The following is a 19,710-nucleotide window of genomic DNA, read 5'->3' as shown; positions in this document are numbered from 1 at the left end:
AAGAACCCTCCCTGGCGATATTCCCATCAAGCCTTTTGAACACGTGTTGCAGCCCACCCCCAATGGGAGGGCTCTTAGAGCCCTTCCGTGTACAGCCCTCCAGCAGGATGGGACCCAGGACTCCGCTGCTTCAATCCACCTTTATTTACCAAGGGCTCTGGGCCCTGGAGAACAAACAGCAAGAGTATGGCTCACAGCCTGTGTGTTTGATTCCCTCCTTAGCTTTCCTAAGAGCTGATCAAACCTTGTTCACAGGGCTGAGTTCAAGTCAAAATCCTCCCCCCCAGACACCTCATCCATCCCCCACCACCTGGAAAAGTTGCTCCCTGCCACCTCCGTAAACTCTGAGCTCCAAGTACCTGCAAAGGGGTTGGTTCTTTGTGGCCCAGCCAAGATCAGCCAGTCTCGTCCTCCACCTGGAGAAATTCCAGGAGCAACCTGGAGGCACTTATCTCTAAACATCAGTTAGAAAAATAAAAATACATTCTCCAAAGAAGGGGGGGGGAATAAAAGAAATCAAGAAATGATGCAATGCCTCATTACCAAACCCCATTGTCTCTCCCGAACATCAGTTTGAAATCTTTTATGTCAAACTCAGGAAAAACACTCCTCCCGCCACTTCCTCCCTTTCCCTGTTTTATCAAACTAGATGGAAAGAAACTATTTGCTCCGGGAAGACAATGGCCTTATCTTTGACCTAGATCCTCATCCCTGGAAAGGTGACCTCCCCTGGGAGCATTTTCATAGTGGGGAAAAGCAGCTCCGGAGAAATAATGAGCTAGCAAAGGGAGTCTTGACTTGACACGGTGATAAATGAGGTGAAACTCTGGCAAGGAACCGGAGTTGGCGGATTCAAAAAGGAAATAAAAAGATAGTTCCATTTTAATGGGAAATATGAAACAGCCATTGTGCAAAAGTCGTTTTTTTTTTTTTCTTCTTTTCAAAAGCCAAAGAGATAAAGACTGTAAGGGAAGGACCAGAGACGAGTGAGATAATGCGGTTGATAATCGGGCTTGGGTACAGTGCTGTCCTGGAGCCACCAGCGAGCTCGCTGGGGGCAGCTTTTCAAGTCGCCCATCTGCATCTGTGCCTGCCTCATTATCATACGCGTCTCTGGACCCACTGCTTCCTCAGGGCTGCCGCCTGCCATGCTCCTGCCAGCTGGAGACAGCCAAGTCAATGGTGTACCACGCACATTCTTTATCGAGACAATGGGACTAAGTACCAACAGAATAGAAAGCACGAAATAAACTTGGAAGTTCAGAGGTGAAGAAACCCTCCCAGGTGAGGCTCCCATAAAGCCCTTTGAACGCATGTGGTGCCCCCTCTCAATAAAAGGGGTCTCAGTGCCCTTCCCTGCACAGCCCTCCAGCTGGATGGCTTCTCTTCAGCAAGTTTCTGCAAATCCTGAACTTCCTTCCATGGACCACGGAGCGCCCAGCATCTCCCAAGGCTCCAGACAACATTGAACTTGAGCCCAGCCGCGCGCACACCTGCTCTTCCCAATAGACCAGCCTAGCGTGAGAGGCAAGACTGCTCCTCCCAACGGACCTGAAGTCACTCCATACACTGCCCTGTCTTTCAGTGGACCTTCCCAAGGTCATTGTTGGGTGATTCCTAATTAGCAGGCTGGCTATTCTATGGGGATGGCTGATCCCTTTCCCAAGGGCAAGTGTAAATGTATTCGATGCCTATAAGAGGCCAGTTGAGGCTGCTGAGCTAGTGAAATTTAGGGGTTCTATGGGGATAACCTGTCTCAGTTTATATCCTGCTGTTTATTAGCTGTGTGACCTTGGGCAAGTCACTGAACCACTTTCAACCTCAGGTTTCTCAACTTAAAATAGTAGGTAAATAAGACTATACTTTTAGGGATCATTTCTATAGTTCGTTAAAATAGAGATAATAACACATTCAGATTAGTATGGGGATGAAATGGATGGCTTGTGTAACATGCTTAGTATAGAATCTGGTACGTAGTAAAGGCTTAATAGACATCAGCTGTTGGGGTGACTCTCTAGACACCCTTGGGAGAGTTTGATGCTGTGACCAAGAGGAGAATGGAGTTTCTTTGAGTTCATTAGGCTAAAGCAGTGGTTCTCAAAGTGTGTGCCAGGGCGTTCTGGTGCACCCTAGAAGATTTCCAGGTGCGCCCTATGGTATTCCAGAGAAATATGTGCCTGTTGGGAACCAAACAACCAACAGGGCTTTTGGAGTTTAGATTTTTGGGAAACAGAGGTGTGGGGAATTGGCTATAAGCTGACAGTCTGCACAACCCCCCACCTCACTTGCCTTATTAGGTTGCAAAAGGCTGTTAGGTTGTGGTGCTGGATTGTTTACACTACATGTTCCCCAGAAAGACTGGAGGCAAGTTTCTTCTATCCTTTGTTTGGTGTAAGGTTAAGATGATATGTATGATGGGGGTTTTCTGCACTCAACACAAAGAAGAGTAAAAAAAGAAGAATTCTTCAATGTATTGACAAGGAAATGAGAGTTTGCCTTTCAAATATATGCCCAAACATTGAAGAAATTGTTAGGACACATCAGGCTTATGTTTTTCATAAACACAAGAATGAAAATCTTAACACATTCACACCAGGACCTGCCTAATTTACTAAATCTTACTAAGAATGTATCTATAAAAAGATAACTTTTTTGTCTTTATTTTTTAACCCCTCTTTTATTACAAATTCTAAAAAGCATAACTCAAAAAATGTAACATAAAAATGTTTTTTAATGTCAGAATAAATTTAATTTTGTCATATTTATTTTGTTTAATTACCATAAAAGCATGCTTGGACTTTATATTTTTTCTTTAATATTTGACTTAATTATTATAACATATTTCTCAGAAATTTGTATATAGTGCGCCTACAATTATTTGTAAGATTTTAAATGCTCCCCAACTTCAAAAACTTTGAGAACCACTGGGCTAGAGTGACTGATAAGTCCCATTGAGAAATCTCATTCACAGAACCACCCAACAAGGCACTCAAGTGCCACCAGAGATGACCCTGGGCAAATCGGACACAGGACCTTGGAGACCTTCTAGGCTCCAATCATCTCGATGCTGTTTATGGATAAGAAAACAGGGACACCGAGAATACAATTGCCTTTCCAAGGTTAGAATTAGTGGGGAGCCAGAACGCGGCTTCTTCCCATTTCCGATCAGGTGCTCTTGACTGCCCACTGCCGATATGGCTTTGCTAAGTTATAACAGCCCTCCCCCTTCCAAATGAAAACTCACGATGCATGACCTCTTTTTTTCACCCCAGCGGTGCTAGGAGCTGGAAAGACACAGGATTCCTCCTTCAAGACTTTGAAATCTTAGGGGAAAAGAAAAAGGTGTTTGGTGAAAAAAAAAAATGGTGATCTCTTTGGGTCTAATAATTAGGCTTTCTTCGGTCCTGTTCTCACTCCTGCAGATTGGACTCCTGACTTCTATGAGTACAGCGATGAGTCTTACACCCAGGAAGAGAACACCAGTAGTCCCACTGGCCGCCCTGAGAATCCTGACTGGTACTACGCAGACGATGGTAGGTACCAGAGCTGTTTGGGGCCCTCCCAGCAGGAGGGCGGCACACCTGGAGGGGGGTTTGGGTATTGCCGCTGGCAAGGGCCTTTTCTTCCTCCTCCTCTCTGATGGGCCTCATGACATAGGTATAGAAGAAATGATTTACAAATATACAGTGATAGAAAACAATTCGACTTCGGGTGATGGGTACGCAACATAATCAACATTTCAAATGCTATAGAAATATTCACCTAAAGCCTATGCACTCTTATCATTGTCAACCTGTTCAGTTTAATTTTCTGAATAAAAAATAAACACATATAAAAAAAGAAGAAATGATTTAAACTGGCTCCTTTTCCAGTTAGAATGATATATTTCCAGTGAGGACTGGGGAGGTTCTCTCCATTTCTCTCGCCCTCAAAGGACAGATGAAGCAAATGAGGCCAGGAGAAGAGTTGCCTTAGCCACATTGGTCCGGCAAGCTAGTGCGCCATCATCTAAGTCCCCTGACACTGGGAGTCGGAGTCACATTCAAAATCATTCCCAGAGCTTTGATTGCCGGTCATTCCTAATGAGGAGGAAGGATCTACGTTAACATTCAGCATCGGACTAGAGCAGTCACAAAATTTGGCATTGGGAACCTCCCTTCTCTTCTCCTTGGGCTGGGCTGTGTTTTTCTGTCTCTTTCCAACTCTTCTGAAGCTTTGCACAGTTGCTAAGATGTACACATGTGCGTGTGCATGTGTGTGTGTGTGTGTGTGTGTTTGCTCACAAAGAAGCATTTCTACCACATTTGTCTCTGTTCGCGTGGCTTCCTAACTAAGCAACAGCACAGAAAGGAGCAGGAGAAGCCTGCCCAAGCAAAGCCATGTGCTACGCCAGCGGAAGAAATGGGAGGCACTTAGCAGCTGGAATAAAAGCTGTGCGGCTGTGCGAAGTGGCCCGGAAGGCAGGGCTAAGATACGGGGCTTCGGGGGAACATCAGAAGGGACCATCAAAACAAGAGCCGGGCCCAGGGATCCCAGTTCCTGAACCAAAGAACAATGTGTGTGAACACAAGGATAAAGAATTCCCCGAGGGAAGAGCCATTCAGACAACCATGAAAAAGCCAAAGGCACAGATGAAATATGACAAAACCCAACTGAACAAGTAGTTGAAGAAAGATGAAGGCCACTGGGTCATTTCCTCCTTGCCGTCAGTTTTTTTCTGTCACCCTCTCGCCTTTGGTCTTCTCGCCTGATGTTCAGAAAGCTTGTGCTTCGTGAGGGTGGGTGTTCTTTCCCCAGGCCTGACCTCCACCCCGGGGCACTGGGAGTAGGGAGGTCTTCAGGCTTGTGAGGGGCATTCAGCATCAGAGACAGACCCCGTGGCCCTCCCAGCGAGACGGGGAGGAGAGAAACCACTGATGATGGAACAGGGAGTTTCTCGATGAGAAAGCCACACTTCCTTCTCGCCTGTCCTCTTTCCAACCTGAATCCCTGTCCCCGGCCCTGTGACTGCACTTTCTCTTGCTCCTTAAGGGCAGTGCAAGTTTCCCCCTTACCCCAATCACTAGCTATGCAGTTACTTCCTCACGGGGAGGGGTGGGGGGGAGGCAGGAGACTGAAATTTGATGAGCAAGTGGGAGCTTGTCACCTGCTGTTCATGACAAACATTGCCTTCTGCCCGTGACTCTCAGATCCATGCCTGCCCAACCCCTGTGAGCACGGCGGGGACTGCCGCGTCCGGCGGGACACGTTCGCCTGCAGCTGCCCCGCCCCGTTCTCTGGAAGCAGGTGTCAGAATGGTGAGTGCCCCTTCTCTGGACTCAGCTTTGTCTGAGTTGAACAAGAGGCTGTTTCCTCCTCCAACTCTAGAGGGTAAAGAAAGGCTGAGTGATCCCACGGGAAGGATTATAAGCACACACATTAAATCTCACATAACGGATTCCTCCGCATGGTCACAAGCGGCATCTTGATGAATCCTCACCTCTGCGTGATAAATAGGGCTAAGTAGTGTGTCCACTCTCCAGACGAGAACATTGAGGCTAACAGGAGCTAAGAGCTGGACTCAGACCAAGCTGTGTTCCATACTCAGAACTTTTGTTTTTGTTTTGAGCGTTTATACTAATTGCAACAGAGAAATAGTGTTCGCAAATGGGAGAGCAGGAAGACTATCGGGGCACAAAACCCCCAACTCAATTAGAGCAAAGGAGCCCAGAGAGCACAGGGTACTTAGTCATAGTCACAATCACACAGCTGGCTAGGAGAAAAGAATAAACTAGATCCCTGGTGCCTAGCTCCTGGCTCCACACTCTTTCTTCCTGCTCTCCTCACTCATGGAGACTCTGATAAAAGATACGACTGCCTCCAGTGAGTTCTTGTGAGCCTAACGCAAGCATGAAGAATAAAACGCCTGTGGACAGCTTGCACCCCTAGCGAGAACCTGGATTCTGTTCCATCTAACAACCAGCTGACTGGGGTGAGAGGGGCTTGAGGGTCTTATATGTACAGGGTTTTATGTTTGACTTCTTTCTTCTGTGTCGTCTTTATTTATTCCTTCTATTTTCAATCCTACAAGTCTTTCCATAAATATTTCAGGATGGTTTGGGATAGCGATATGAACACAGTATCTGAGTTCATCCCTGAACTTCTCAGAAGAATGGGGGATAATGGTTAATGGACTGTAAAATCAGTTATGAAATGGAGAAACTCAAATTGCAGCTGTTTGTTAAGGGTGTAAAGATTATCAAGGTTTTTGATTACTGTAGAATAATAAAGACCACGAACACTGGAAGGAGCCGGGAAATGATTATTCATGACCCGAGGATTAGAGAAAAGCCTTGTCTGGGGGCCGGGGTCGAGTTAAGCAGTCCTTTCAGGACAATGGACAAGAGTGCACACTCTATCAGCCATCTAGCCCCCAAACATTGTACTGCACAAGCGTCTATCTAAGCAAAATGTGCACCCAGTAACATCCTGTACTTTCAAACTCCTCTGTGGCTCTCGTGCAGTGGAAAACAAGTGTGAGAAAAACCCATGTGGCCAGGGCGAATGTCTCGTCATTCAGAGTCCTCCCTACTACCGCTGTGCCTGTAAACACCCTTACCAGGGTCCAGACTGCTCCACAGGTAAGTGCCAGCAGCCCCATCTATGCTGGACTTTCTCTGCTCTGGCTTGTGCCTGGGGTCTCTGCAGCCCACTCTGTGGCCATCCAGAAACATTTGATATTTTAATAACATCCCTGGTGGTCATTAGAACTAAGACTTTTTTTTTTTTTTTCTGAAGCTGGAAACGGGGAGGCAGCCAGACAGACTCCCGCATGTGCCCAACCGGGATCTACCCGGCATGCCCACCAGGGGGCGATGCTCTGCCCATCTGGGACGTCGCTCTGTTGCAACCAGAACCATTCTAGCACCTGAGGCAGAGGCCATAGAGCCACCCCCAGCACCCGGGCCAACTTTGCTCCAATGAAGCCTTGGCTGCAGGAGGGGAAGAGAGAGACAGAGAGGAAGGGGGGGGGGGATGGAGAAGCAGATGGGCGCTTCTCCTGTGTGCCCTGGCCGGGAATCAAACCTGGGACTCCTGCACGCCAGGCCAACGCTCTACCACAAGCCAACCAGCCAGGGCCAGAACTAAGACTTTTTAAGATTCATCATCTCTGGAGAGTTACTGAGAACTGACTGGTCTGTGCCCCTTCTGATCCAAAGAGAACTATCTTAAAAATCACTTCTTCCAGGAAGTCAGCACTGGTTTATTCTTGGAATGCTGGGGAATAAATTGATATCTTCTTGGTGGGGAAGAAATTGATATTGATTCAGTGCTATGAGTCATGTGTTGTCCCGGGAGGTTTATATTCTCTTTTAAATTCTCCCCCCCAAAAAAAACATTGCAAGAAAGAATTTTACAGATGAAGAAACTAAAGTTAAGAGAGGTCAACTAACTTGCTCACAGTCACACCGCTATAAGGGGCAGAGCCAAGTTTCAACTCAGCTCAGACTGATCCCTAAATTCCTGCCCAGTACATGCCTCTGGCTATTCCTTGCTGAGTGACCCATCCACTTTCACACACTTTTGTACCTGGCCTTCATCACATCAGTGTATGTATATGGTCTTCAAGTTTATGTGTGTATTTACTCGAGTGTCAGCGGGTCTGTCTCTCCCCTTGGGTGACTCATCTTTTGTGAGAGGATGGACACCAGGAGGGTGCCACTGGTCTCTCCTCGTCGTCTCAGGTGTAGCTGCCACTCCTCCTGAAGGCCCTCCCAGCCCCACTCCCTGTGTTCACAGCGGTCCCGGCGTGCCGGCCCAACCCCTGCCTGAATGGCGGCACCTGCTCCCGGCATCGGCGGAGATCCAGGTTTACCTGTACCTGTCCCGACCAGTTCAAGGGGAAGTTCTGTGAAGTAGGTATGGGTCTCTGCCACCACCTCAGCAGAATCTCGGGGCCCCCAGCGAGGCTTTGGGGACCTTTTCTGTCTGGGTTTTGTTCCCAGAATGAGACTCAGGTCAAGATTGTCAACCTCTGCTATCGCCTTAGCCTTCTGACCTGAGGGCAGGGGGGCTGTCCAGCTCCACCATCAAAGAAAGTGACAAACTGGGATATCCTACAGGCAAATCCGATACACCTGGGCATCCCTTGGGCCCCAACCCACCTGCCACCAGGTCTTGTGTGAGCCAAAACTAGGCAACTCAGTTCCCAGCCACCCACAACCACTCTATTTCATGTTTCAAAGCTGGTTAAATGCGGGCCATTCAAGGCACCTTCTTCCTGGGACTTTGTAGTAAACTCTCAGGGCGGTCGATATTCAGGCCCCGTCCTCTCACCCCCTGATGCACCTGCCAAGCCCTTTTCGGGAGCAGCCTACCGGCTGCTGTCTGTTCTCACAGCCCTGCCTGCTCTCCCCGAGGTCCCGACGACTGCTACGTTGGCGATGGCTACTCGTACCGCGGGAAAGTGAGTAAGACAGTCAACCAACACTCCTGCCTTCACTGGAACTCCCACCTCCTCCTGCAAGAGCATTACAACACGTTCATGGAGGATGCTGAGGCCCATGGGATCGGGGAGCACAACTTCTGCAGGTGGAAACTCCCTTCTTCCCTACGCTCGCTCTTGGCTGCTTGTCACTACAAGGGTGGGTTTGTCTCTTTCCCCTGCTTCAAGGTTACCCGGGGCCAGCTTAGGAATTTGGGGACAGAACACTGAAACTCATCAGCTTTCTTTCTAGGAAGATTTTCATATTCAGGACCGGCTCAGTTATGCTGCTGTAACAAATAGCCCCCCAAACCCCAGTGGCTTGAAGACATTCAAATTGATTTTTCACTAATGTTACATGTGTCGTGTGGATTGGTGGTGGGTGGGTGGGGATTCTGCTCCACAGAGTGACTCAAATACCCAAGAAGGCCAAGAAAGGAAGAGATTGGGGAAAATGGAGCTGAGTTTAGTTTTATTACTCCTGCAACCTAGAAATGACACAGAATCTCTACACACATTGTTCATTGACCCAAAATAGTCATAAGGTCCCATGTAACTTCAGGGGGGAAGTGTAGAGGAGAAAATGGGATGTTTGGTGAGCACTACAGTTTCTGCCCCAAGAATGTTCAGGTTTTCCCAAGTAAAAATAATGACAAGCCTCCAGACCATTCTATTGGCTTCTTCTCACTGCTCATTGTACAACCAAGGCCAAGGCCATTCATGATCTGCATAGTGGGGGCAGGAGTTCTTTGTATGGATCTAAACAGGTTCCATTAAGCAAGAGAGACCTTCTATTCTCACTCGCCTTCATAGGGCTATCTTCAGGGGGACCTCACTGGCAGCCTTTCTCGAAGAATGTCCAAGCATGGAATTTGGAGGTTTGAGCCAAAGAGCTCTCCTCTGACCACATTCCTATGGCTATTTCATTTTCCTGACAAAGAGAAATCTTCAACAAGGACCTCATTTCTTTTCCTGAAATTTGATGTGTCCCATGGAATTGGCACAAGGCTGGTGACCTACTTCCTGGTCACTGGATTCCCCTCTGGCAGTTAAGGTTTTGCCAAAAAAACTATAGCCACCCTTATATGCCAGAGTCAATAGATAGATGGTCTCAGGGGCCATGCAAGAATACGTTGCTCTCCTACCCGAAGGTCCTGTAATGAGGGCCAGTGGGGTCACCAAGGCTTGGTCCTGGGTGATTTTGTTTTTTTGTTTTGTTTTAGAAACCCAGATGGAGACAAAAAGCCCTGGTGTTTCATTAAAGTAAGCAATACAAGGGTGAAATGGGAGTACTGCAATGTCTCAGCCTGCACAGCCCTAGGTAAGGCCATGGCTGGCCAGAAGCCTGGGGGGAGGGGAAGGGCGCTGGCCAGAAGCCTGGGGGAAGGGGAAGGGCGCTGGCCAGCAGCCTGGGGGGAGGGGAAGGGCGCTGGCCAGCAGCCTGGGGGGAGGGGAAGGGCGCTGGCCAGCAGCCTGGGGGGAGGGGAAGGGCGCTGGCCAGCAGCCTGGGGGGAGGGGGAGGGCGCTGGCCAGCAGCCTGGGGGGAGGGGAAGGGTGCTGGCCAGAAGCCTGGGGGGAGGGGGAGGGTGCTGGCCAGAAGCCTGGGGGGAGGGGGAGGGTGCTGGCCAGCAGCCTGGGGGGAGGGGGAGGGTGCTGGCCAGAAGCCTGGGGGAGGGGAAGGGTGCTGGCCAGAAGCCTGGGGGGAGGGGGAGGGCGCTGGCCAGCAGCCTGGGTAGTGACAGATGTTCCTACCACCTCCCGTCCTCACACCACATCTGCTTTATCAATCCCCATCCCAGTGGCTACCCAACTGCCCGATTCTCTGCTCCCCGCTTGGGATGCCGAGTTAGGCCTGGACACCTTTGTAAATTCGGACCAGTGGTCCAACAGTAAATTCATGTTTCCTGACTCCAAGTCAGTGTACTCAAGTCAGCAAATATTTATCACCTGTTTGCCATGTTCCAGGAGCAGTGCCAGGCTCTGGTATACCAGGGTGACTGAACATCGGCCAGGCCTCAGAGCCTCTCAGGATGTAAAATGGTCTGCATTTCAGTCTCCCTTCCAGACTGCACTGGCCCGCCTCTCTACCCACATCTGGAACAATGTGCCCTCTCATCCTGATCAATGGGCTCCCCAAGCAGTTTCACCCCTGTGCCTTTGCTCTTATGGTAATCTTTATCTACACTACTGCATTTCTCTCTGCTCTTGTTCATATTCCACCATTCTTTGAGAACCAACTCAAGTAACCCCTCCTCCAGGAAGTCCTTTGTGATCTCCGAAGTACAGTATTATCTTCCCCTCCTTCCAAACCCCAGGGAATGGAACCAGGCACCATCCTGACAGCACATCACTTTGTGTGACAGTTACCCCTGCAAGTGTCTTATTTCCCTCATTCTACTTCATCTGGACGTTCCCTCTAAATGGAAAATGGCTCCCAACTATATGTGTGCATTAATGCATAGCTGAGCACATAGCCAGTGTTGGATTGACAGCTCTACACGCACATCTTTGTGTATGTGTATCCATGTCAAAGTAAGAATGAAAAAGCAACATCTTCATTGTTAACTTTATAGATTTTATATTAATCCATGTAGTCAACAAATATTTTGTGTCTACTACGTACCCACCTTATGTGCACCAGTCTCTTAGCTCTGGACACTTGCTAACCTGCTGGACTCGGAGTCATATCATACCTCTAACAGGGTCCTTCTGGAGACCCGAAGGGAAGGGCAAATCATGTGATTTGTCTTTCTTGTGTCCCGCAGACACCACTGACCCAGAGGAAAGCCCCAAGGAGCCCCTGACCAAGCTTCCGAGCTTTGACTCCTGCGGGAAGACTGAGATAACGGAGAGGAAAATCAAGAGGATCTACGGAGGCTTTAAGAGCACGGCGGGCAAGCACCCGTGGCAGGCATCCCTGCAGACCCCGCTGCCCCTTTCCACCTTCATGCACCGGGGCCACTTCTGTGGGGGCGTGCTGATCCACCCCTGCTGGGTGCTCACCGCTGCCCACTGCACGGAGTAGGTGCCACTGGGGGCAGAGGCCAGGGTGACCTGACTCATAGGGATGTCCGCCCCCCTTCCTTCTTGAACAGCACCCCAGAGCCCTGGCCGGATTCGGGGCTCTCCACGGGCGAAAAGCCCTAAAACTGGCCCTGGCCGGTTGGCTCAGCGGTAGAGCGTCGGCCTGGCGTGCGGGGGACCTGGGTTCGATTCCGGCCAGGGCACACAGGAGAAGCGCCCATTTGCTTCTCCACCCCTCCCCCTCTTCTTCCTCTCTGTGTCTCTCTTCCCCTCCCGCAGCCAAGGCTCCATTGGAGCAAAGATGGCCCGGGCGCTGGGGATGGCTCCTTGGCCTCTGCCCCAGGCGCTAGAGTGGCTCTGGTCGCGGCAGAGCAACGCCCCAGATGGGCAGAGCATCGCCCCCTGGTGGGCAGAGCATCGCCCCTGGTGGGCGTGCCAGGTGGATCCCGGTAGGGCGCATGCGGGAGTCTGACTGTCTCTCCCCGTTTCCAGCTTCAGAAAAGTACAAAAAAAAAAAAAAAAAAAAAGCCCTAAAACCAAGGGCGAAACTCCTTAAAACCAGTTGAAAAAGAGCTGCCACATCCAGAATGCTTGCTTACCTTTGAATTCCACGTATTTATGACATTTAATCCTCAAAACAATCTACCAGCAGCTGGGTGGAGAGAGGACAGGGATTTGTGTCTTTTATTAATCACTGTGTCCCCAGTGCCTAGAATAGGCTTTCGTACGGAGAACGTGCTCAGTACATATCTGGGCCGTAGAAGAGTGGATTGTTACTTTTATTTCATAAATGAGGACCCTGAGTCTTGGGAAAGTTTAGCACCTGGCCTAAGTAAGTCAGTAGGTGAATGGGATATGAACCCAGATCTACCTGCTTCCTTAACCTCTTTAGTGCTGTGCTGGACAGAAAAAAGTAATAATATAATAATAACATGCTCCCACCTGATACCATCACCAGCGAGCCTCCCAGGTCAGGTGTCTTTCGTCCTGAATAGCTCAGAGAAGCCAGAGCCCCCTGGGAGCCTGAAGAATCACTACCCCCTCTGAGTTCCCTGAGTTCATGGCCAGGGCTGGTGCCACATCACCCGGGTTTTGGTGCTGACCTTGAAGGACTTCCAGTCCACCCTGTTATTAAACAATTTTTTCAGGGGTTCTAGAGGTACTCCTCAAGAGAGTTCAGACCCGCAGTCATTAGCATCTACCGAAAACATTTCTTCAAGATGTTAATTGGTTGCTCTTCAGTAAAACCCACGGGGAATGAGAGGTCCCCCAGGAAGCACGGGACACAAGTTAGAGCTTACATTTGGAGACAGTTCCATTAATAAAACAGTGATCCTCCTATTGTCTCGTCTGAACCACACAGCAGAATTCTGTGACCAAGACGATGATTACAGATGAGGATTCCAAGGCTGCAGAAGGTCCGGTCGTTTGTCAAAGGTCACTCAGCTCAGCAGGAGCACAGCCAGAGCTTGGCTCTTGGCTCTCAAGTACCATTTCTAGTTCCTGACCATCTGACCTTCCCCCGCAGCATAACAGCCAAGAATCTCAGAGTGGTGCTAGGGGACCAGGACTTGAAGAAGACAGAATTGCACGAGCAGACCTTCAGGGTGGAGAAGATAGTCAAGTACAGCCACTATCGTGAAAGAGATGAGATCCCTTACAACGATATTGGCAAGTCTCCCCTAGCACGGATCTTCCGTGGGTCTTGTCCCGGGTGGGTTTCTTTACTGAGGAAAAGCTGAGGTTTGGTTCTGTTTTGTCCCTCACAGACTCTATAAGATAGAGAATTTATTCCAGAACTTTTTAGTTCTTTAAAGGTTAGTGTTGTGAACAAATGTGCACAAACTCTCAAACAGAGGAGAAGGGATGCTAGGAGCATTGTGTTGTGCAAAGAGCTCGGCCTTGAATCCCAGTTCCCCCACTTACTAGCCAGCTTCACTTCTCAGCCTCAGTTTGCTTTTCTGTGAAATGGGAGCACTGACATACAACTCTCAGCTTCCTGCGTATTAAGCGACATCATGTGCATGTGTCCCTATGCACCCCTCACACTGGCAATGATAAACGTAAGCTACCTGCTGCTCAGTTTTCCATCTGTGGTACCCTGCCCCCCTTCTTTCAATCTTTCTGTTTTTCCTTCTTAAAGCCTGTTTGGGCCCTGGCCGGTTGGCTCAGTGGTAGAGCGTTGGCCTGGCGTGCAGGAGTCCCGGGTTCAATTCCCGGCCAGGGCACACAGGAGAAGCACCCATCTGCTTCTCCACCCCTCCCCCTCTCCTTCCTCTCTGTCTCTCTCTTCCCCTCCCACAGCCAAGGCTCCATTGGAGCAAAGTTGGCCCGGGCGCTGAGGATGGCTCTATGGCCTCTGCCTCAGATGCTAGAATGGTTCTAGTTGCAACAGAGCAACGCCCCAGATGGGCAGAGCATCGCCCCCTGGTGGGCATGCCAGGTGGATTCTGGTCGGGCGCATGCGAGAGTCTGACTGCCTCCCCGTTTCCAACTTCAGAAAAATACACACACACACACACAAAAAAAAGCCTGTTTGGTGTTTTGTTTTGTTTTTCAAATTGATTAGAAATGATTTCGAATTCAACTATTATTTCTTGGTATTACTCTCAGCCGGAAGTGTTACTCCTCCCAGGTGGAAGTTAGAAGAATGAAATGAGGGAAGAAGACAGTTCTCAGGCATTGGGCAGGGAGATTTGCTACAACCACCCTCCAATCGAGCTGAAGTGGGTGCTTCTTTGACAAAGTGGACAGCGTCACCCACTTCTCCTTCCTCTCTCCACCTAGCTCTGCTCAAGCTGAAGCCGGTGCGTGGTCACTGTGCTGTGGAGTCCAAATATGTGAAGACCGTGTGTTTGCCTGATGGTCCCTTTCCCTCTGGGACCGAGTGCCACATCTCTGGCTGGGGGGTGACAGAAACAGGTGAGTCCTGAGACTCCAGTGAGGTACTTTGACCAGCGAAGAAAGGGTCAAAGTTTAGTACTGTTCTGAACTTGAAATCGGGGTTAAATTCAAAACGTATTCTCAGAAGTAAGAGACTGCCAGTGAATTCTCCTCACCTCCAAGGAGTGCTCCCTGATCTCCACACCTGTCCCTGGCTGGACCCTTGCCTTTCATCAAACGTTGCCCCTGTACCCATAAGGACCTTTCACCTTTCCCAGGTGGACTGCAAAGAGAATAAATTGGGAAGATGAATTTTGGGGTCCGATGTGTGAGATTCTTGGCTTTATCACTTGGACAGCTGAGGCTTAGTTTTCCAATAACCATACCTACCTCCTAGGTTTAGAATCAAGATGACAGGAGGTGACAGACTTCTGCAGAGCTATTGATGAAGACATCCCCTTGGGGGGGGGGGGGAGGTAGGGTCAGGTCTCATCCCTCTTTGCCTCTCCCACAGTGCGTTAATCTTAGTAGGTAGCCTGTAAAGTTTTGTTAAATCAAACTTGATTTGTCCCTAGGATTTGGTCTTATCTAAGAAAGTAACCAAAGGGTTGCTTTCCTCATAGCAGTTGACAAGATTATATCCTCTAATATATGGCACTCAGAACTGTATCTCAAGTCTTTCTCAAATACTCAAGATGGAGTTCTCTTCCCCACAAATCATGTCCTTAATAATGGAAAGCAAGAATTACTCCAAAGAGGCCTGTACTCGTAAAGAAAGCGACATGTAGTGTACAAATTTGTCAGAGGTATTGGGGAAAGGAGATTTCTGGTGAACTGGATGTGGGGTTAACCCATTTTGTAGGCATCTTCATTGCAGTCCACGTAGGCCTTTCAGCGTCAGCATGCTGACGGGCAGACTGAACAGAATAGAGGTTCCTTGGGGGAAGAAACATCTGCTCTGGAAAGCAGGTCTAGACGATCAACCAGGGAAATTCATCATTATTAAGAATTTTCAATATGCCAACCCTCTGATAGTCATGGGAAATTAATGGTTTAAGACACCCCCCCTGCCCGTCTGAGCCCACGGTCTAGTTGGGGAGACAGAGAAGGAAATGAATGATTCTGCTCCACTGGGATAGGTCAGCATCAAAGACCCAGAAAGCCATGGTGAAGGCTGCAGGCGAAGAGCCCCGGCTTTGAGAGCGGGGACTTCTCTGCCCCTCTCCTGGAAAAAAAACTTCCTTCCTGAGCTCAGTGCAGGCGACCCTTCGCTCACTCCTGCTGGCTTCTGGTCGGTTGGGTGCCATCTTGGTCCTCACACGGGCAACCTCTTTTCTCTGCCCCACAGGGGAAGGGTCCCGACAGCTCCTGGATGCCAAAGTCAAGCTGATCTCCAACACTCTGTGCAACTCCCGCCGACTCTACGACCACACGATCGACGAGACCATGATCTGTGCAGGGAACCTTCAGAAGCCTGGGATAGACTCCTGCCAGGTCAGAGACTCCTGCGGCACCAGGAGAAGGGGCTGGCGGGAACTTACACCGGGCACAGCGGGCCCTGGGGGCCCTGGGAGCCCTGGGCCGGGAGGCGGGTTCAGCGGCCCACCTGCCATGAACCACAGGCCTATGTGTCTTCTGCCAAAGCTGAACCCAAATCAGTGCAGGATGACTCAGCACAATAACCCGAGTGGTCGCTTTGCCTGCCTTGCTTAATTCAATTCATGACACTCTGGTCAAGGGGACGTTGTTATCGCGGTTTGAGAGATGCTTAGAGACGTTATCTCGGCCCCTGGCACCTGCGTGGAAAGGGGGAGAGCAGGAATGAGAACAGTCCTGTCTCGGGACACCTCAGCCTCTGCCACTTTGCTCCACTGTGTTTACATATGAAGGTGGAGCTTCTGGCCTGAGAGCTGAGCAGTGTGTCTGAAATCCCAATGAGCAGGCGGCTGCCTAGAACAGGGGTCCCCAAACGACAGCCCCCTGCGGCCATTTATCCGGCCCCCGCCACACCTCCAGAAGGGGCACCTCTTTCATTGGTGGTCAAAGCGCAGTGGCGCTCACGTACAGTACTACTTCGGTGACGCGGGACGCACGCATCAGGGCTCCGGAAGCGCGTCATATCACTTGTACGGCTAGCAGTGACAAATATGGAACCGGACATTGACCATCTCATTAGCCAAAAGCAGGCCCATAGTTCCCACTGAAATACTAGTCAGTTTGTTGGTTTAAATTTACTTGTTCTTTATTTTAAATATTGTATTTGTTCCCGTTTTTTTTTTTTTTTTCTTTAAAATAAGATACGTGCAGTGTGCATAGGGATTTGTTCATAGTTTTTTTTATAGTCCGGCCCTCCAACGGTCTGAGGGACAGTGAACTGGCCCCCTGTGTAAAAAGTTTGGGGACCCCTGGCCTAGAAGACCTGTGGTTAGGGGGCAGATGAGGGGCTCAGAGAACTCTCAGTGCTAACTAACAAATCGTTGAGACTTAAATGTGTGCACGCGCGCGCGCGCGTGTGTGAAACAGAAAACAATTTAGCCTTAAGAAGCTAAGCCTCTCTGAGTGGCTGCTCTGCGGACACAGCCCACCTAGGGCCTGCCTGACACCCCCCACCATCTGGGACCTTTGGGAACCCCAAGCTGCTGAGGCCTGCAGTGACCCAGAGGCTGCTGTAGAGGGGGGTACCAGTGGCTTTATCTACTGGTGAAAAAGTGACCTCGAGCCCCTGCCCCAAGTCAAAGCCTACTGTCCACAGTCCCTCTCCCTATAGAGGTCGCATCACAGAAAAAAATGTCCCTCCCAGACTCTCAGAAATACGTCAGTTTAAATTTCCTGCTTATTGTCCTCATAAAGCACCCAACTGGTTACCGCAGGATGGCCACATTCAAATTCTAACTTCTCCTTGTGAGGGACCCAACAATAACCTGCTGGCCTTGAGCCCATGTGGTGGGTAATCACAGTTATTCCCTGCGGGTAGGAACTCTGCCATGACCCTCTGTCCCTTCCCGAGGGGCCATCAATATCCACTTACTCAAAGGGAGGGGCACCGGCAGATGGATGCGATTGTCCTCAGCCCCTGGAGGACGAGGGAGCAAGTGGCTCTCTCAGTTCCCGAGGAATGTTCAAGGGCTTCGCTTGCAGGCTTTGGAAACAGACAGTTGTAGGTTTAAAGCGTGGTTCTGTCCTTTACTTTGTGTCCTTTATCTATTGCGGGATGGCTTAGTCTGCTAGGGCTGCTACAACAAAAGACTGTGGCCTGGGGGGGCTTAGCACAGAAATGTACTTCTCACAGTTGAGGCTGGAAGTCTGAGATCAGGGCACCAGTGTGGTCGGGTTCTAGCGAGAACCCTCTTCCGGGTCACAGACCACCGACCTCTCCTTGTGTCCTCACACGTGGAGAGAGCAAACGAGCTCCCTAGGGTCCCTTAACAAGGGCACTCATCCTATGTGCGAGGGCTCCACCCTCATGACCTTTTCACCTCCCAAAGACCCCACCTCTTAATACCGTCACATTGGAGTTAGACGTCAACATATGAATTAGAGGGGGGCCACAAACATTCAGTCCAATCTCAGGTGCCTAGTCTATGAGATGGAAATAAGATCATAAGGTGTAGCTACGATGCAGGGACGGCTCCCTAACAATCCTGTCAGTCATAGTGTGTAAGCAGTTGTGTGTGGTTGAGAGCCATCTTCCCCCTCACCACTTTAACTGGGGGTTTAATATGAACCAGGTACCGTACTACGTGCTTTACAAACATGGACCCTCACAAGAACCCTGGGGGTACGGGCGAATGTTTTGTTGCCATCCACAATTCACAATGTGAGAAACTGAGGCCCAGCTTCATATAAGGGTGTGACCCGGCGCTGTGGCCCCGCCCTATGGCTCCTCTGTCAGGCCCACACTGACTCAGGGGCGTGGGTTGGTATTTGCTTCTCTCCTGTCAGAGCCTTGCGTCTCAGAAGTCATAGGGATCTTGTCACCGCTTTCCAGGGCAGCCTATCCCACCCTCTGCTGGCATCGCCTCAGGGAGGTGAGGGTGTCTCGTCTCCCAAGGTATTCTGATTCTCAAAGCCGAACTCACGCATCTTCCTCCCTAGGGCGACTCTGGAGGCCCTCTGACCTGTGAGAAGGATGGGACCTATTACGTCTATGGGATCGTCAGCTGGGGCCAAGAATGTGGGAAGAAACCAGGGGTCTACACCCAAGTCACCAAATTCCTGAATTGGATCAAAGCCACCATCCGCAGGGGGGCTAGCTCCTAAGGTGTTTTCCAGACCTTGAGCCCATCCTCCTAAGCACCCAGTCAAGGCGAGGCCTCACGGGCAGCGACGAATGCCCACTGGAGCCTCCAGGATGCCACACAGCGACGTGTCTCTGCTCTCAGCAAAGACCACAACTGCCCGGCCTGGGGAGTCCTGGACCAGCCTCTGCCCCATTTCATCATGGTCCCACCTGGGCCACCCAACAAAGGACAGAATCAACCTGACATATATTACGTTTGCTTCCCTTCCCACAATGGCACCTTCTAAAAAAAAAATCAGGGCTCATTGACCACCTCCCCTCAGACATTAGCAAATGTGAGATGTCGGAATGCTCAGCATCGGGGTGGGGAGTCAGCTTGACCTCTTCATTCCTCCACCCTGATACTCAGGGTCCACGGCAGAACCAGCCCTCCACTTCCAGGTATGAGAGGACCCCAAAAAACCAAAACCAAAACCAAAAACAACCCCACCAAAAAAAAAAACCACAGCATTCTCCGTCTGCTTCCACAGAGTTGTTATTTTAATAAAGGCTAAAGGCAGGTCAGGGCACGCCAGGCATGCCGTTTTAACAGCTCGCCAGGGCTGGAGCCGTCCAAGGCTGTCTCCGGCATCTCTCCTGTGACTCCGGGGCCACACCACTTGCTCACAACAGCAGAGCCTTCCTCCTCCTGACGTGCAGAATCTCAGCGGCGTCTGGGTTCACATCCCCCCTCTGAGGATCTCCAGCCTCCACAACCGGCGCCCCGCCCTGCAGAAACCCAATGGACCCCGCTGAGTGGAAATGAAGCTTCCAACCGGCTCCCACAGGATAGGGCAGGCTGTCTAAGGTGCCCCGTTCCCACAGGATAGGGCAGGCTGTCTAAGGTGCCCGCTCCCACAAGATAGGGCAGGCTGTCTAAGGTGCCCCGCTCCCACAGGATAGGGCAGGCTGTCTAAGGTGCCCCACTCCCACAGGATAGGGCAGGATGTCTAAGGTGCCCCACTCCCACGGGATAGGGCAGGATGTCTAAGGTGCCCGCTCCCACGGGATAGGGCAGGCTGTCTAAGGTGCCCGCTCCCACGGGATAGGGCAGGCTGTC

At 50.4% G+C, this 19,710-nt stretch overlaps 3 protein-coding genes across 7 annotated transcripts in view; 2 read left to right on the top strand and 1 right to left on the bottom strand.

Moving 5' to 3' along the window:
• The window catches only part of HABP2 (hyaluronan binding protein 2), a 35,749-nt gene extending 17,008 nt beyond the window's left edge, over positions 1–18,741 (top strand). The window contains exons 3-13 of the mRNA XM_066355235.1: positions 3,423–3,533; positions 5,190–5,297; positions 6,504–6,620; positions 7,780–7,899; positions 8,400–8,571; positions 9,688–9,785; positions 11,230–11,485; positions 13,017–13,159; positions 14,276–14,410; positions 15,720–15,865; positions 18,467–18,741. Of these exons, the coding sequence (XP_066211332.1) occupies positions 3,423–3,533; positions 5,190–5,297; positions 6,504–6,620; positions 7,780–7,899; positions 8,400–8,571; positions 9,688–9,785; positions 11,230–11,485; positions 13,017–13,159; positions 14,276–14,410; positions 15,720–15,865; positions 18,467–18,631 (1,571 nt within the window). The 3' untranslated portion in view covers positions 18,632–18,741. The remainder of the gene's footprint in view (positions 1–3,422; positions 3,534–5,189; positions 5,298–6,503; positions 6,621–7,779; positions 7,900–8,399; positions 8,572–9,687; positions 9,786–11,229; positions 11,486–13,016; positions 13,160–14,275; positions 14,411–15,719; positions 15,866–18,466) is intronic.
• The window catches only part of LOC136384718 (hyaluronan-binding protein 2-like), a 137,555-nt gene extending 118,220 nt beyond the window's left edge, over positions 1–19,335 (top strand). Inside the window, exon 14 of the mRNA XM_066355236.1 lies at positions 19,212–19,335. The gene's annotated coding sequence lies outside the window, so the exon portion shown is untranslated. The remainder of the gene's footprint in view (positions 1–19,211) is intronic.
• Positions 18,898–19,710, bottom strand: part of NRAP (nebulin related anchoring protein) — a 71,765-nt gene continuing 70,952 nt past the window's right edge. For all 5 annotated transcript variants that reach the window (XM_066355226.1, XM_066355234.1, XM_066355227.1 and 2 more), the window contains one exon: positions 18,898–19,379. In XM_066355226.1, the coding sequence (XP_066211323.1) occupies positions 19,275–19,379 (105 nt within the window). In that variant the 3' untranslated portion in view covers positions 18,898–19,274. The remainder of the gene's footprint in view (positions 19,380–19,710) is intronic.

Source organism: Saccopteryx leptura, chromosome 13 (genome assembly GCF_036850995.1).
Source record: "Saccopteryx leptura isolate mSacLep1 chromosome 13, mSacLep1_pri_phased_curated, whole genome shotgun sequence".
Lineage (NCBI taxonomy): Eukaryota > Metazoa > Chordata > Mammalia > Chiroptera > Emballonuridae > Saccopteryx > Saccopteryx leptura.
The sequence above is the reverse complement of the archived record's forward strand: the minus strand, read 5'-3'. Positions and strand labels throughout refer to the sequence as shown.